The sequence below is a fragment of the Pimephales promelas genome, chromosome 13 (genome assembly GCF_988280905.1).
Source record: "Pimephales promelas chromosome 13, fPimPro1.hap1.1, whole genome shotgun sequence".
Lineage (NCBI taxonomy): Eukaryota > Metazoa > Chordata > Actinopteri > Cypriniformes > Leuciscidae > Pimephales > Pimephales promelas.
Window position 1 is genome coordinate 10,115,542 of NC_142781.1, and position 18,900 is coordinate 10,134,441.

General features: G+C 37.7%; 1 protein-coding gene across 1 annotated transcript in view; it reads left to right on the plus strand.

The window, feature by feature from the left end:
- The window catches only part of sptlc2b (serine palmitoyltransferase, long chain base subunit 2b), a 33,242-nt gene extending 15,067 nt beyond the window's left edge, over positions 1–18,175 (plus strand). The window contains exons 4-12 of the mRNA XM_039675017.2: positions 1,177–1,325; positions 2,266–2,390; positions 3,898–3,991; positions 5,713–5,818; positions 6,233–6,452; positions 6,537–6,663; positions 14,004–14,139; positions 14,535–14,664; positions 17,834–18,175. Of these exons, the coding sequence (XP_039530951.2) occupies positions 1,177–1,325; positions 2,266–2,390; positions 3,898–3,991; positions 5,713–5,818; positions 6,233–6,452; positions 6,537–6,663; positions 14,004–14,139; positions 14,535–14,664; positions 17,834–17,950 (1,204 nt within the window). The 3' untranslated portion in view covers positions 17,951–18,175. The remainder of the gene's footprint in view (positions 1–1,176; positions 1,326–2,265; positions 2,391–3,897; positions 3,992–5,712; positions 5,819–6,232; positions 6,453–6,536; positions 6,664–14,003; positions 14,140–14,534; positions 14,665–17,833) is intronic.
- Positions 18,176–18,900: the final 725 nt, after the last annotated feature.

An 18,900-nucleotide genomic window follows, 5' to 3' on the forward strand; every position in this document is an offset into this window, starting at 1 on the left:
CATTTTTATATGTTTGTTCTGTTGTATTTATTTTTGCTATTGCTCACAATTGGATTTTTTCCCCTATTTTATTACTGTCTGTCTTTAACAATATTGAAAAAAGTATATTAAAGCTTGTAGTTTTGGTGTCATAACCTTATTTTTTTTTTTTTTTTTTTTTTGTAGCAGTTTTTTGTACACAAAACATATCCAAATCTCAAAAATGTTTACAGAAAGATTGTTATACATAAAATAAAACTAAACAAACAGCACCCACCGCCCCCCACCCACCCGCCCCCACACCAGACAGAGAGAATAAAAGAAAAAATTACACTTTGAATCACTAAATCAAAATTTAAAAAAAAAAAAAAAAAAAAAAAAAAATCATCATAATAAGTCATAACCTTATTTATTAAGATTACATGGATCAAAGGCAAGTAAAACTATAACTAGGCCTATTTTATTTTATTTTATTAGTAATTAATTCTTTTTTTTTTTTTTTAGTGATGGGCCTATTTTGGCAGGGCAAGTAAAAATTTTAACCACTGGCCCGACCGGGCCACTTGAGATGGAGACTTAGAGCACAACATAATGAACATTATATAAAATAATTTAAAAGAGTATATATATCTGGAAAGTACATTTACATTTATGGATTTGGCAGACTCATTTAATCCAAAGCGACTTGCGTTGCATTTCAAATTCCACATTTACATTATTATTGAAAAAACCAAGATAGACCTGGTGGAGTCAGGTCACACCTGACTACAACTGGACTTTTGTGTAAGTGTTAAATTATGCCTAAGCCAGGATATGATTCATTCTACCAGATCCTGTCAGAAGACATCTGTTTGTCTGAAATCTAAAACTTTAGTCTGATACCCTATACGTACTTTTACCCTAAAAGTAATGAAGCTGAAAATACAAAACAGCAGGAATGGATACATTTGTCATCTTCGTTTTTATTTTTCACGATGCATTATTTTACTTCGCTTCAGCTATGGTAATAAGACATCCACATTTGGGGGCGGAGCAATGAAGGGAGGGGTTTGTTTGTTTGGGTTGATTTCAAATATCAACAGTGTTTCTCAGAAATCGCTTACTGCACCTTTAAAGGTGATGTCTGTCATTGTTATTAGTGTTAGAATTAATTAGTATTTTTCAGATGCTCAGGTTATTCCATGTTCTTTCCTGCAGACACACAGGCAAGGTTCTGAAGGATGTTATTAATATGGGCTCGTATAACTACCTGGGCTTTGCTGAGAGCTCCGGCACATGCGCCGACGCTGCCTCTGAGTGCACTGTGAAATATGGCGTGGGGGTGAGCAGCACCAGGCAGGAGATGGGTAATAAATCTCTCTCAATCTTTACGGCCGTTACTTCTCTGCTTTAATAGGGGACAAATAATGGTCTGACACTTTTTTGGGGTAGGTTTTAAGGGACCATATACTTGGTCCTCTTATAATATTAATCTAGACTTTGTCCTTAATTTCACGTTGTCATGATAATTTTATTTTATACCCTCTCACTGACCCTTAGAATACTTATTCATGTATTCAGTTCTTGTTAGAGTCATTCGGATGGGATGAGGATATGCTTTTATGGTGAAATGGTGGAAAAGAAATGTGTAGCACTATGAAAGACTCTTATTTCTTACCAGACCTTTGTCATTGTTTCTCTGCAACTTCTTTGGAGGTAGAGAGCTAAGAAGCTGATTTTCATCACTAATTTTTTTTTTAAACGTGTTGCTTTTTAAGGCATAGTTCACCCCAAAAAAATAAAATTCTGTTCCTTTACTGTCATTTACTCACCCTCAAGTTGCTGCAAAACTGTATGAGTTTCTTTCTTCTGCTGAGTACAAAAGAATATATTCTGAAGAATGGCGGAAAACAAACAGTTGACGGTAGCCTTTGTCAATGGGGCCCTTCAACTGTTTGGTTACCCATATTCTTCAAAATGTCTTATGTTGTGTTCAGCAGAAGAAAGAAACTCGTATGGAACAACTTGAGGGTGAGAAAATGATGACAGAATTTTCTTTTTGTGTGAACTACGGAAATTCCTCAATGCTAATTCTTAATCAAAACTGTGCTAATTAATGAACAAATAGATTTTAAATAACAAACCAAAAATTGTTTTACATAGTTTATAAATGGCTTGTGTGAACTGGGGAGTTTTGAGTCGTTAATATTGAAGTACGATGCCTCCATAATGGATCTTTATGATAATAATGGGACTTTATTTGTGTTGGAAATGTTGCGTCATTGAGATATTTGTTATCTCTTGTAGGAAATCTTGACAAGCACGAGGAGCTGGAGAAGCTGGTGGCCAGGTTTTTAGGGGTGGAGTCATCCATGGTGTTTGGAATGGGCTTTGCTACAAACTCCATGAATATTCCTGCGCTGACGGGAAAAGTAAGGGTATTACTATAAGCTCAAACATTAAATCAAATGGAATGCTACGAATTTCCTTTTGACTTCAAAACAAAGCAGGGTGGGAAGGAACATTGGGGTTTGGCCGTTCTGTTGTTTTTTATTGAAATACTCCCACTTGCCATATCTGATCCTTGACATATTTATTTGGCTCACACTGGTATTTTGTCACGTAACATGTTCTTGTTCTAGTGTTTATTACACACATTCCTGGTTTCATTCACAAAAGATTTGATTACTTTTGATTAACATTCCAACTTGTCCTGCCAAATACAAAATGAAACAATTTTTTCCCCTCCTGTAAATCCTGTTAAATCAGGAAAAGTTACTTTAGTGGGCTTCAAAAATACACATTGATTTTGAATCCAGGATACTAAATGTAATATAATTATGATGTTACATACATTTCCATTGGACTAAAGGTAAGGCAATAAAAACAAGAGTTTCATAAACTTTAAACACATTGTTGTTTCAGAACTCAAAACTTCCAAAAGGGACATTTATTGTAACTTGAGTTTCAAAACTCTTTCTGAAAGTTTAGGACTCGAGTACATTGACACATGACTTTCCATGTCATGACCCTTAATCTGTCTTCGGAAACTTGACTCATCTTGTCATTGTAAAGTAATGAGGAAGTACAGATACCATTATATCTAAACACCAGAAGAACTAATACAGTTAAAGGTACAACTTTTGTGCCTTTAGCTGTTAAAAAACAAAACTGCATGCATTTTATGAATATGCGTAAGAACACTGTTTAGGTTGTGCTTTGGCTCTGCGTGACTCTGCAGATGAATATGGTTTTTTCTCATAATTAAAAAAGAGAGAGATTATCCTACTGCTCATAAAACATTCACTACTAGAGGTATAACCAGTTTAGATTAAAAATATCTCAAGCTGACTTTACTGCACCTATACCTGTTTATAGACACGGTACCTTGAAAATAAATTCCAGCACATCTGTACAACAACAATAATAATGAAATGTCCCTTTACAATAGATCACGCGTTACAGTGAACTTTATTAAAGAGCTGCTTATGACAATCTGTCTGTTCAATAAAATACTTTACTCACCTGTTGAGTAATAACATTCACAGGCGAGTGACGCATGTACGCAATTTCCCAAGAAATCCATCCCGCCCAGTCACACTTTTAATAGGCTTACCATAGTGAATTAGGGTAATACAAAAACACGTTTTGGAAAAAGGGTTGATGATGTATTTGCTCATTATTAACAAAAAAGTTACGTATGTCCAACCTTGTGCTGTTACTGGTCATGTGTAGCACCTGCAACTCTGCATATTCTTCTGAAGAATCCCAGTTTGCTGATTATTTGAGTAATCTACTGAGATTTATCTTTATCTTATCTTAGATTTATCTGAGATTTATTAACTTAGCACTGTGGACTTCAGCCAAGCGCTTTAGTGTTATTTAATGTGCATTCTTGCTTTTCATTCAAATGAATGTGTGTGTATGTGTTTGTGTTAGGGCTGTCTGGTCTTAAGTGATGAGCTCAATCATACGTCTCTGGTTCTGGGTGCCCGAATCTCTGGCTCTACCATCCGTGTATTCAAACACAACAGTAAGTTGCCCACACTGAAGGTAAAAGCAAAACAATCAGAGCCAAATTGGATTATATTTAATGTTATACAGGATCGTGGACCACTCCCTCATTACTGAACACTTTTGGTTGCGGAATAAATGAATCATAGGTGATACCTGTGAATATGCCTTTTGACAATATTAATGAACCTCTGAGAAAACAATGCAATAAAATGAAGCCTTGCTTTGTTTTGTAAGCTGTTCGCTAAGAACAGCATCTGCAAGTTGAGAAGGCTGGTCATACATATACATTTTTAAAGGGACACTCCACCTATTTGCATTAACCTTTCCATTGTTAGAAACCTATCTATTGAATGGTCGTGCAACACTCTCATTTTCCCTTGAGACGAGAGAAATCTGCTATTTACATTTTTCACTTCCTCCTACAATGATGCAAAAATCGTCATTTTACGTCATTGTAGGAGGAAGTGTGTGTGGGGGGGTATCTGTAAAGGCTACAAGCACTAGTTCCCACCCTTTCAAAACCGTCCATAGGGGGTTGGGCCTAATGCACTAACAGACCTATCACAGATCAGTGCCAGTGCGTTTGATTTCACCGGCAGAAACTTTTTGAAAATATGGACGAAGGTACTGAATACGCAGACGGATGCATTATGGATGATTGGGATTACACATAGTGTCAGCCATCTTTTTTGGGAAGCTAAGCTAGCAGGCTCTTGTTCTGTGGAGAAAGCTGAGTAGTAACTTTAGGGGTTACAGTCCTCTTTTTCCCGGACATGTCCGGCCGTCGATGTCCGGGATTCCTACCCTATCTCACGACCAATTCGTACGAATTCGTACGAATGATTCAAAAGTGGCTAATTCGTACTAATTCATACGACCTCACTCGTACAAATTTGTACGATTTGTCTAAACCCACGTGACGGTTATGTTTAGGGGCGGGGTCAGGGGTAGGTCATTCGTACGAATTCATACGAATTGGCTAATTCGTAAAATATGTACGAATTAGCTAAATCGTACTAATTCGTACGAGTGAGGTCGTACAAATTGTTACGAATTAGCCACCTCGTAAAATTCGTACGAATTCCCGTGAGATCGGGTTGGGGATTCAGCTTTTGCTTTCTGCAGTCACCATTCATTGTTTACATGCACACCTTTTGTTTCAATCTAACTGAATTCATTCCGATTGGTGAATCTGAATGTAGTGTTTACATGAACGCTAAACGAGTGATCGGTTGATGTGCGTTTTAACATTGCTAAGAAAATTCCCGCTCCTCCGTGAGAGAAACGAGACAGGTGCGTCTCACAGGTGTTGATCATCGGTAATCACGCCACCGGCCTTGCGCCGTTCTCCCGCGGCCCTAACTCGTCCTGCTCGCCACAGTAAACATGATGAATGGCGAGTGTAGATCGCAAAAGCCGAATCCTGGATATTTTAGGTGATCTCGAAACACATTTTCGGGCAGACTCACTTATCACGGAGACTCACTAGTAGCCTAGACTTGTTAAACTACTGCACTCTGTTACCGGTAGGTGTGGCCTCTTAGGGCAGCGAAGCAAGTGCATTCTGGGAGTTGTTGTCTTTCATCCGCATAAGCCAAAAATACATTTTCTATCTTTTCTCAGTCTAGAAAGCTCCAAATTCAAAAATAATTTCACATTTCTTCTACATAAATGACCCATTTTAAGTACACATTAATCTTTCCAGAGCTGGAATGACCCTTTAACCATTACTTTCAGATATGCAGAGTCTGGAGAAGTTGCTTCGGGATGCTATCGTGCACGGCCAACCTCGAACCCACCGGCCCTGGAAGAAGATCCTCATCCTCGTTGAGGGAATTTACAGGTACAGGAGATGTCTTTTCAGGCTTGAGCAGTGACCTGATGTGTTTTGTGCAAAAGCGTATGCAAAGGGAGGCTGGTTTGCATACTTTTTCTGGTTTAGAGGAAGGCCATTTTGTCTAGAAATTGCCAGGGGCAAGCATTAATAATAATGATATCATATTTAGCACATGCACATTGTAATGGCAGATGAGGATGGGATGGGACAACGTAAAAAATAAAGCTGAAATGTAAATTTAAGTTACCATTTATATAATCAGAGAATTTTCAAATCTTTTGAAAATATTGTTTACTTCCTGGCTATCAAATAGCTCAAAAGAACAACATCATAAAGACTCCATTTTCACATATTGCAATATCTAGTCTATCTATGAGTATGCATTAATGTTACACCTGACCTGCGTTCTTCTTTTTTTAGCATGGAGGGCTCAATAGTACGACTTCCTGAGGTCATTGCCCTAAAGAAAAAGTACAAAGCTTACCTGTACCTGGATGAGGCCCACAGTATCGGGGCACTAGGACCAAGAGGCAGAGGTGTGGTGGACTACTTCGGCCTGGATCCATCTGACGTTGACATCATGATGGGCACTTTCACCAAGAGCTTTGGTGCTGCTGGAGGATACATCGGAGGAAAGAAGGTTTGTCCACAGTTTAAGCTGTCAATCCAAAAACCAGAGTTTATAAATGGCGTAATGAATAATGCCCACTCTCTTTTTTTATAGGAGCTGATCGATTACCTCCGGTTACACTCTCACAGTGCAGTTTATGCTACCTCAATGTCCCCACCAGTCACCCAGCAGATTATCGCTTCTATGAAGTGCATTATGGGAGAGGATGGCGCCACATTAGGTGAGTTTAGAATTTTATTCAAGATCAGTTCTAATAAATATTACTTGGGTGGAATAATCTTTGTGTGGGTTTTATTCAAAATAGTATCTGTAATATAATAGTCAAACCAAAATTTATTTAGACACCTTCAGCATTTTTCACATTATCACAGTTCATTCGCTATAGTTTAGAAAATGGTAATACAATATGATAAGAACTCACTGGTTTTGGCCATCCTTCTGTTAGACTGTCTCACAAATGAATAAGGTTGAATAGCTGTCGGCTGATAAATTTAAGTGCACAATTAGATCAACCAATCACATAGCAATGCTTAATTTTGTTCAGTCTGTGGTGTAAAAAGGTCACATTAGCAATTAAAGAAAAACACTTGAGCAAAACTTGGTCAGGTCAAAGTGTCTGAATAAATTTTGGTGTCAAATTTTTATAAATGTTACTGGTAGTCACTGTATGAAGAATCTTTAAGTATAATATGTCACAATTTACTTAATTATGCTATCCTCACTTACATAAATGAACTAGTGTCCTGCACCCACTAGTAAAAAATATAGAAACATTATATCTGCTGTCTAAATACTGGTTTGAATGTACCTAATGTAGTAGTTATAGTGTAATTGTATATTGATAGTATGTGTAATGTCAAAAAGAGCCAGTAGATGGCAGCATTAACTCAGAAAACTGTTGAAAAATTCTGTCCTATTACGTAAACAAGGTCCAGTTGTTCAAATAGTTTAAGTTGGATCAGATTAATCCAGACGTGGAAATCCCATGTTTTGCAGGATCAGGTCAAATCCATCTTACTTTTGTGCTGGTTTTTCAAAGTGAAATAGGACTAGATCACCACCTTTTCAGATAACCATATATGGATTTACCCGTGCTAGGCTGCGAGCTATGTAAAGAACTATAAGTGTTTCATTTGAAGAGAGAGAAAAAAAAATACAAACAAACATCTTCCTCCTTTTTCAATTTTCTTTAAACAGTCAGAGCCATACAGAGACACTAAAGGGACATGATGATGGGAACAAATATATGAAATGGGAGAAGAATTATATATTTGAATGCTTTAGCATTTTTTGGCAAAAAGTTTTGCATTCCCCCAAGAAACTTTGCGCTCATTGGCAAAGAGCAAACGTATTGAGAGTGAATGCAAAAGCTTTAAAAAGATTTTTTCCTCCTATCTCATATTTTTTCTCCCATTACCATGTCCCTTTAGCCCCTCATGTGACCCACAATTAAAAACAAAGAAATACCTGCTATCTTTAAAGTCCATTGTTTAGTATCACAGAAGATGGTTTGTATTATACACAAACACACAAGAAAGTACACAGGTGAACAGCATGTGACCCAAAGGATATCATGCAACAATGTTTCTTATAATAATAATAACTTTATTTATATAGCACTTTTAAGTGCTTCACAACAGGCAAAAAACAAGAAGTCGAGCATTACTAAATATAAAACCAAGAGGTATACTAAAACAAAATACATAAAAATAAAATAAAAACCCACAAGAATCTAAATACTTTACAAAGTAGTAAAAGCTATTCCATAACATTGTTGCCTTCACCGCAAAAGCTCTATCACCTTTTTATTTATAACTAAATCTTGGAACAGCCAACAATCCATGATTTAAAGATCTGAGACACCTGAATGTTTCATGAGATCTTAAAGGTTCTGCTACTTTTACACTCTTGGACAAGCTTTTACGCGCTTTACACTCACCTAAAGGAAAACCTGTTCAATTTCTCATTAATGCAATTATCAACCAATCACATGGCAGTTGCTTCAATGCATTTAGGGGTGTGGTCCTGGTCAAGCCAATCTCCTGAACTCCAAACTGAATGTCAGAACTGATTTAAGCAATTTTGAGCGTGGCATGATTGTTGGTGCCAGACAGGCCGGTCTGAGTATTTCACAATCTGCTCAGTTACTGGGATTTTCACGCAAAACCATTTCTAGGGTTTACAAAGAATGGTGTGAAAAGGGAAAACCATCCAGTATGTGGCAGTCCTGTGGGCGAAAATGCCTTGTTGATGCTAGAGGTCAGAGGAGAATGGGCCGACTGATTCAAGCTGATAGAAGAGCAACTTTGACTGAAATAACCACTCGTTACAACCGAGGTATTCAGCAAAGCATTTGTGAAGCCACAACACACACAACCTTGAGGCGGATGGGCTACAACAGCAGAAGTCCCCACTGGGTACAACTCATCTCCTCTACAAATATGAATAGGAGACTACAATTTGCAAGAGCTCACCAAAATTGGACAGTTGAAGACTGGAAAAATGTTGCCTGGTCTCATGAGTCTCGATTTCTGTTAAGACATTCAAATGGTAGAGTCAGAATGTGGCGTAAACAGAATGAGAACATGGATCCATCATGCCTTGTTACCACTGTGCAGGCTGGTGGTGGTGATGTAATGGTGTGCGGGATGTTTTCTTGGCACACTTTAGGCCTCTTAGTGCCAATTGGACATCGTTTAAATGCCACGGCCTACCTGAGCATTGTTTCTGACCATGTCCATCCCTTTATGGCCACCATGTCCCCATCCTCTGATGGTTACTTCCAGCAGGATAATGCACCGTGTCACAAAGCTCAAATCATTTCAAATTGGTTTCTTGAACACGACAATGAGTTCACTGTACTAAAATGGCCCCCACAGTCACCAGATCTCAACCCAATAGAGCATCTTTGGGATGTGGTGGAACGGGAGCTTCGTGCCCTGGATGTGCATCCCACAAATCTCCATCAACTGCAAGATGCTATCCTATCAATATGGGCCAACATTTCTAAAGAATGCTTTCAGCACCTTGTTGAATCAATGCCACGTAGAATTAAGGCAGTTTTGAAGGTGAAAGGGCACAGTCAAACACAGTATTAGTGTGGTGTTCCTAATAATCCTTTAGGTGAGTGAATATGTCAATAATATTAACTTTAAAACAATCCTAAAATGAATTGGTAGCCATTGTAGTGAAGCTAAAACTGGACTGACATGATTAAAAGATCTAGCTCGAGTCTGTAATCTAACAGCAGCATTTTGTCCCATTTGATGCTGTGTTAAATACTCTGATTTAAAGAAGAAAACATGGTGTTACAATAATCCAGGCAAGATGAAATAAAAGCATGAACAAGCATCTGTAAAAGCATGAACAAGCATTGCTGGCAGTTTCTTCTATAAATTTTAAAATATTTCTTGGAAATATTTCTTAACTAATAAAAACAAGATTGAACAATCGTTTATAATATTCAAAGTTTTATAATATTCTGTAATATTCAGATTTTTACTGTCTGTTGAATTTTGGGAAATATGTAATCAACCTTACTTTTATTAAAGCCTTGACCATATATATATTACTACTTCAGTTTTATATAGCTGTTTGTTATATTATTAATAACCACAACTCTTCGTTTCCAATATAATGCATATTTGAACACATATATTCACATGGCACCAAAGAATTGCCTGGGCAATCAAAAGTAGTCTAATCGAAACTCTGCTATCAGATTGGATCAAATTTTGAAAATGGGTTGTTCAAAATAAGGGGAAGAAAAGAATTCTGAAATCGGATTAGATCACAAAATCCAGACTTGGTTTTTATCGGGATCAAATCGTCAGATTGTGTTGTTCAAAACTCTTTTTAAAATTCTTTAAATAAAGAAAATACCTTGAATTTCAGGAACAAAAAAATGTATCAAACCTTAGTACTTAGAGGATTAACCTTCCAGTGTTATTTATGTGTTTGTTGTTTTTGAAAGAAAACCGATTATAGAATGCACTGCATATTTTGCATATTGAACTCCATCCTGATCCATTTCGGGACACAGTGGCTTCTGAAATCAAGCTTGCGTAGCCATTAGCAGGAATTATTTGCGTCAATTTACTTCATAAAAATTTCCTATGTTGAAAAGTGCTAATTATCAGCAGTCACAAGAGTTTGTTTAGGAAAAGTAAACTCGATGACTCAGCGATTGGTTACACATGCTAACTTCATCTCTGCTGACAGTTTGAGGCAGCAAACTCAGTTTCACCCCTGATTGATTCAGCAGGGCGTTCGTTTGGAAAACCACATCTATACCCCAAACACACACACACAGACACCGCATCTGGAAACTCTTTCAGCCCTTGTGAGGCCTTAATGTGAGAGAAAGAGGCCGAGCTTTCCTCTTTGCGGGACAATGAATGCTGAAGGACCTTAAAGACTTAGTGTGTTCCTTTAGCGCTAGGGCAGTATACCCAAGTCATGGGTTACATTCCAAAGTCATGGGATAACACACACTGATAAAATGTACAGTGTGACACACATTAAAAGAGTAGTTCACTTTTTAAAAAAAACTTTTACTGATAATTTACTCACCCCCAAGTCATCCAAGATGTCCATGTCTTTCTTTCTTCAGTAGAAAAGAAATTAAGTTTTTTGATGAAAACATTCCAGGATTTTCTCCGTATAATGGACTTCAGTGGGAACCAAACGGTTCAAGGTCCAAATGAGAGTTTCAGTGCAGCTTCAAAGGGCTTTAAACAACACCAGACGATGAATAAGGGTCTCTGATTGGCCATTGTGTTGACACGCTCAACATTGGCCATTGTGTTGACATGCCCGACATGTATGTCTCTGATTTGCTATTGTGTTCACGCGCTCAACTAATATGTCTCTGATTGGCCACTGTGTTGCCGCTCTCAAAATATATGTCTCTGATTGGCCACTGTGTTTACACGCTCAACATAAATTGACGCTTTTCCACTGCGCAGTACAACTCGGCTCGGCGCGGCTTGGTTCGCTTTAGCTCGGTTTGCTTTTCCACTGCAGTTAATACCGCTTCAAAGTGAGTGGGATTATAGTCTGACCGTTATAGTTTATCCGCTCCTCGGCAACCAATGAGAGGAACGTCTGCACTTCGTCCACTGACCACGATTCAGCCATTTCTTTTTTGGAAGTTTTCTTTCTTTTTTCTTCAAGCAAGTCAAGAAAGTAGTTTTGAAACAGGTGATACAGCGGTGGCTGTTACTGGCTATTTAAATCTAGCGGGTTTGATGTCTCGCAAATACAATGACGCTGGTAGTGACGATTCTGTCTGACTCTGACCAATCTTGTAGTTTGATTAGAGATATGCGATTATTATAGCTTCAAAGAACATTTTTATTCACAAGTTAACAAAATGTCAACAACGGACGACTTGTCCATTAAGCCTTAAATGTCGAGCCAGAGCAAGCGAGTTGAAAAAGAACACAATGACGACTAACCTGCAGAACAACGTCTTCATATGGATGCAGTGGTATGCAAGTTAACTGTTTTGTGTTATTAGTGAAAGTCGACTATTTCTCTTGTTAAACCAAGCACACTGACGAGATAAACGACTATGGTTTAATCTTACCACAAAAAATCTGTATTGATAATAATATGATAACTGGTGCTTAGAAAAGCATCAGAAAACACAGCAGCTAAATGATAGAAGGAAGTCGATCGGCAAACCCTTCTTCATACTGGCGGAGGCTGTTGAAGTTGGAATCCATATAGTGCTTCAGGTCACTACTTCCAACAACCGAACATTTTGACTTGCCCTCTCGTAACTTCTGCATCATTGAGCTCGGACTACAAAATCGGAGCGAGAAATGAAAATGGTGGATTGTTCGAAGTGTTGGGCCGGTAGTCAATGTCCTTATTTGTCAGTTCCACTGCAAATACGGTGACGTAATTGTTCAAAAAACGTAATAGAGAACAGAAAAATCTGAACAGGTTGAAAAATATGACCAAAACAGAATATAAAGATATAAACGAAGCATCTGAAGAGAATAATTTAATCTTTTCTGTACTTCTGTACAAATATACAACAAAATGCATTTAAGGGCTAAAAAAGTGGATTTTGCATGATATGTCCCCTTTAAAGCGAGCAGTACCGTACCATACCATGCAGTGGAAAAGCACCACAAGTGAGCTGTACCGTACCATGCAGTGGAAAAGCGCCATATGTCTCTGGTTGGCCACTGTGTTCACACGCTCAACATATTTGTCTCTGATTGGCCACTGTGTTGTCAAAACACTCAACATGTATGTCTCTGATTGGCCACTGTGTTGACGCACTCAACATTTATATCTCTGATTGGCCACTGTGTTGTCAAAACACTCAACATATATGTCTCTGATTGGCCACTGTGTTGACGCGCTCAACATGTATGTCTCTGATTGGCCACTGTGTTGACGCGCTCAACATATATGTCTCTGATTGCCCATTGCTGGTATCGTCACATTTTTAAATTTCAGTACTGATTTGATACCGAACCCGATACTTTTTGATCTTCTTCTGGAAGAATGCCGCTTAATTAATTACTAATAAAATACCTGTTGAATACAACAGTTGTTCCATTGCGGTTTTAGAGCAAGACTAAGTATTTATTTAAAACATTTACGAGCAAAAGTAAAATGCTAGATCAGCATATTCTATGATCCTAGAACAACATTCCTGTCTAAAGGTTTTTTCCCTTATGGCTAACCCTAAACCTACCCGTAAATCTTCCCTAAAATCAGAGGGAAATGATAGGCGAATAACACTGATGTAGAAGCACTTAACCCTGGTTGTAAGACATGCATTGTAAACTTGTCCCTCTAATCTGATTGGTTGATTGGAATGTTGTTCCAGGATTAACAAAGACGTTCATCCAGAAACATGTTGCACTTGGTGAAATCGTTACGTTTCCTCGTAGCTGCTGTGGGTTGAGTTGTTCAATTTTCTCTTCAAGCCTCTACCAATATCCTCAATCCTGAATCTTGTGAGAGAGCTTTCCTCTCTCTGGAGCCCCTCACTATGAATGGAATGTCAAACAAGTGGAAACTAATACAGGAGAGTATATCTCGACCTCTCCCCAGAGGATCATTCTGCCGTGTTCAAAGTGGATTTGAATTCCTTTGGCTTCAGATAAAACGGCCTCCCCATTTTCATTTGCCATGTGCTGGTATGGAACTTAGGGAGGTAGCATGTTTCCGATTTAACTTTTCGTCATTCCTGTTGTTGGTTATGAATGACGCAATAAAAATAACAAACCTTGCTTTGATAATTTTTTTTCACCATGTGAAAGTTGTAAGTCTGAGCACTTACAAATGTAACCACACACCTCTCTCTCTCTCTCTCTTAACAACCCGCACAATTTGAGCGATAATTCATGTTCATGCTACAAAAAGTGTTGGGTTAAGTTACACGCTGAAATTTACAACTTATTATATGAAGTATGAGCAATAGTAAGCACTAAACCAAGCCAGCACCATTAATAACAATGAAAAGCAAGAACACAACGGGTCAGAAGCTGGTTTTCAGTGATGATAATGAATTATATTTTCTCTTTTATGCAGGTCAGGAAAGACTCTGTCAGCTGTCAGAAAACACAACCTACTTTCGCAGGAGATTACATGAGATGGGTTTTATCATCTATGGGAACAATGACTCCCCTGTTGTACCCTTGATGCTTTACATGCCAGCTAAAATCGGGTCAGTGTCACTTTTTGTTCAACTGAATCATGGCTATTGTATTTGATAAGATGCTAGCTAGAGGATTAAACAGATTATTTTTAATGATTTCCAGGGAGCATTTGTGTGGATGTGCGTGTATGTGTGTACCTGGTATTCCCTAAGTTTTGAAGACCTCACTAGGATAGTAATGACAGTTACTTTTGACCTTGTGGGGACATTTCTTTTGGTCCCCGCATGGAAAACCGTTTATAAATCATAACGTCTTTTGAAAATGTAAAAATGCAAAAAGTTTTTTTGGTGAAAGGATATAGTTATTACAGTATAAAAACCTTTATGTCTATGGAAAGTCCACATAAAAAAATGGAAACGTGTGTGTGTGTTTAATGAATACATTTTGTGTGTTTGCTGTTTAGAGCATTTGGGCGGGAGATGCTGAAGAGGAACATTGGGACAGTGGTGGTTGGGTTTCCCGCCACACCCATCATTGAATCCCGTGCACGTTTCTGTGTTTCTGCCGCCCACACGAGAGAAATGCTTGACACAGTGAGTATCACATAAACACTAATGAAATAATAATTGCAAAAGTAATGACAAAAAAAAACTTTGTTTTGTTTTTCCATTTTGATTTCGGGATAAAATGGCGTCCTGAGATGTTCTTGATCAGTTTTAATAGATTCACGCATCAATCTGTTTGTGTATTAGGCATATGGAGAGAAAAAAAACATGCAAGTTATGAATAAAAATGTCTCTTTTTAACTTACAAACTTAACTTTACCTATTGGCAGTGGCGGTTCTACTTTAAATTACACGCCCACGCCCCCATCCCCCCCCAAACCAACCAAAAAAAAACCCAACCCAACAATAAAATCACATTCCGTTCATTTGAAAAACACTGTTATATTAATAGAATCCAGTTATTTTGCTAGATTAATCTAACTTTAAAGGGAGGAAGTAACCATTAGCTCATTGGTTATTGCCTTGAATTATATGCATGGCACACTTTTAGTTATGACTTGTTAAACTATACTTTGTCACGAAATGGAGTTTTTAAAAGTAAAAGGGTCAGAGAGATACTTAGGCCTATTTAGTAACACAATACTTATCTCTTAAATAATTTTGAACAGCTCTCATATTAACAACTATCCAAACTGTTATAGACCTAAAATAGCTTTTGTAGCCCTATGTCACTCTTAAAATGTCTTAAAAAGAGAAAAGGACAGAATCAGAGATTATTTAGAAAATAGAAAATTGTACTTTGCATATTATAGGCTATACTGTAAAAACACTTATAAAGTTGATCATTATGTAAATTATTTTCATTTCATGAATATAGTGACCAACATGATCACATACACAGAATCTTGTTCAAAAAGCCTAATACACAATGAAATCAATTCATTAAGTTATTAACATTAAAGATTTGTTTTTAAGGAGTGTCTTTTATCTTACCTACTAAACTTAAAAAAGGTTAACACAAAAAGGATTTAAAAAAAAAAAATTTTTTAATAATTTTAAACCTCATATTTCAGCATTCAATCATCTCTATAAAAAGAATGAGTCAATAAACATACATTCCTGACATTTATAATGCACAGTAGCTTATCTTTTATTATTAATAGTAAAATTCGGTTCGATTTTCCCATGGCTGTCGTTGCTATACAACCATGCACTACGCTCTCCACAATGACAAAGAAGTTTTAGTAGCTAATGTATTTCCACCACAGAAGCTCTGCTAAAAGATTTATTTACGGAGAAGAGAAAAAAAACACCCAAGTGTTTGGGTGCACGTGCACTCCCATACTGAAAAGTTTATGAGCGCGCCTCCCGCGAGCGTGTAATGAGCGCGCTTCCCGTGCGCCTAATCGCCTATTTGAAATAACGACCTCAAGCGCGCAAAAGACGCGATACGTGAACTAATCAAAAGATATCGCTTCTGTGCACGGCACCTTCTCAGCAAACAGGCGCGCCATTGCCAATAATTGAATCGAAATGATAAAAATAGAAAACCTTCGCGGCACAGAGGATTTTTTTTTTAACTGCTTGTGCCGCCCCCCATGTGACATGAAGAGATGCCGCCCCGGGAAACGCTACTGCCTATTGGCGCTCATAAACTGTTAATTTCGATAGCAAATTTTGATTTATTTTTAGTTTGACTAAAATGCCATTTAGTTCGTCATATTTTAGTCATCTGAATTGTTTTGGTTTTAGTCGGCTAAATTTCAAAAAGATTTTGTCGACTAAATCTCATGCTACGTTCACACCGGACGCGAATTGCGCGTCAAATTCGCGCCTTTGAGGCTTGACCACTTTGTGTTAATTCGCGCGTCAAGAGCAAAACTGACGTGAGTAAAATCAAAAGTTTAGGGAAATTTACGCGAAACCCGTTGGCGGCCATGTTTTTTATGTTGATCGAGCATTCATCAAGAGATTTACTGCACTGCATTTGCTCTGGAGAACTAGAACAGCGGCATGGGGATCATCGTCGCCGTATTTGTGTCCACCGGACCCTTCGGAGGTGAACCGTTTGGTGAGTTTCACCATTTGCTCGCTCCAGGAGTTGCGCCTGGATGACGGCCGCTCTCAGCAGTACTTCCGCTTGTCCCGCGCCCAGTTTGATGACCTGTTGTCCCACTTTGGAGCGAGGATCACCCTCACCCTCATCCATCTAATGTAGCTGTCATTTATTTTTGTTTTGATGATAAATAGAGCCAGCCTTCAAAAGTTATTAACCTGTCCTGTGTTTTTTTTGTTTTTTTTTTACTTATGCACGAACTTATGCACATGTGTGTTGGTTGTCTTTACATCATAATACCATTTCATATAATCTAGATATGGAATGAATAACATTCAATACAAAATAAACATGTCTCGTATATAGAAATAAAGTTTTAAGTGATAAAATATTTGCTTTGTTGTGCATAAGAATCCCACCATGCATTTAGTCATATTACAAAATAATTTATTGAAGCATCCAAACACTTCACCACGTGAGCAAGCAGCTAGGCTCCTGATTGGTTAACACGGCGAGAAATTGACGCCAAAGTTCAGATTTTTCAACTCGGGTGGCAGACGTGAATTCGCTTCAAACGCATGAATGCACAAATGGCACTAACTAAAATCATTCGCGCGTAATGTGCTTAACGCGCCAGACGCTCAATTCGCGCCATTCGCGTGAACTTGACGTGCGAATTCGCGTCTTACGCGCCGCGCTCTATACCTCATTCTCGCCGCAGGAATCTTTTACGCGCATAACGCGTCTTTGCATTGACTTAACATTGAAATCATTCGCGCCTGACGCGCTATTCGCGTCCGATGTGAATGCACCATAAGTCAGTAAAAGAGAACAAAAATAAATACAATAGAACAAAGATGCAAATGAAATAAACAGTGCTTTAAGTTTGTCAGTTTTTCGTCAGGGAAAAAATGACTTTGACGAAAAGTATGATGGAAAAACCGTCTATGAAATCAACACCTTTTATGTTAGATCTGTCCTCACTCAACCCCACTGCTAATGTTTTCAAAGCACACGAAGCGGCAGAGACCGCAGATCATTCATCTATGAAACTCTGACTCACCTCACAGTCCACCAGAGTACATAAACATTAAAGGAATAATTCACGGCAGAAATAAACATTGTCACCATTTAGCAAACCCACCCTACCAAACGAGTTCAAGTGTTAATAACTCCAGCGTCTCTTCTTTACTCTTTCAGGCTTTAAATGCCATCAGCGAAGTCGGGGATCTTCTCCAGCTGAAATACTCTAGAAAAAACAGGCCGGGGAGTGAAGGATCTGACTGTTTTTCGTATCTGGAGAGCCACCAGGACTAGCACTTTCTCACGACAGAACCACATGTTTATTCCTCTTTGTCTGTTTCGTGTCTTAACTTATTTGGCGTTTTCATGTTGATTCATTTCAGTGGATACTCATTGAAGCCCACTACTTGACCAAATTTCAAGTCTTACCCCTCTGGGTTCAGTAACCAATATTCATTTCAACGTGCAATATCAACTTAATAGAGACTTCACGTCTCTGTGTTCGGCATAAGAAATGACCCTGCAGAAAAATTAATGCCCATTAGCATGTTGTTCAACCTTCTACATTGTGTAAAAACACACAAATCATTTTCTGATATTTTATACAAAATATTTTTAGGGGTTTTGTTTTGTTTTCCATTTTAAAATATCTAAAACAAGATCAATTTACTCAGGGTTAGATTTTTTTTTTTTTTTTGCTCCATTTGCAAATAATGCTTTGTTAATTAATATTAAGTAAACATCTTTTTACTTAATATTTATTAAGAAAAAAAAAGTGCTTTTAAGAAGAATAAATTAAACAATATGCCGATGGGGAACAATATAATACATTTTGCTTTAAGGAAAGGGGAATTTAACTATAATTAGGTTTTGATTTTGTCAGAAAACAGGACAGAAATCTTGATTATGAAAATGATTTTTGCAGTGTGCAGAAAAACACAATGACCCACACACTCCCATAGAAATGGCACCTTTAGCAAGTGTCATCTTTTAATGAGAAAAAAGCTTGATGTATAAACTTCTGAAGGAGAGAATTTATTATAGCTTAAGTAAATAAGAATGTGACTCTTCATATCCATATAAATATATCTATAAATATATTGACACATGTTATTAATACATTGCAGTGTATCTGCATTTAACAAACTTTGGTCTTTTAGGTCTCCAAATCTTAATCTTTTCAAAATGCACATTTTATTGCATTGAGTAAGCTTTCTATTATGGAAAGCTATGATGTTTTTCCT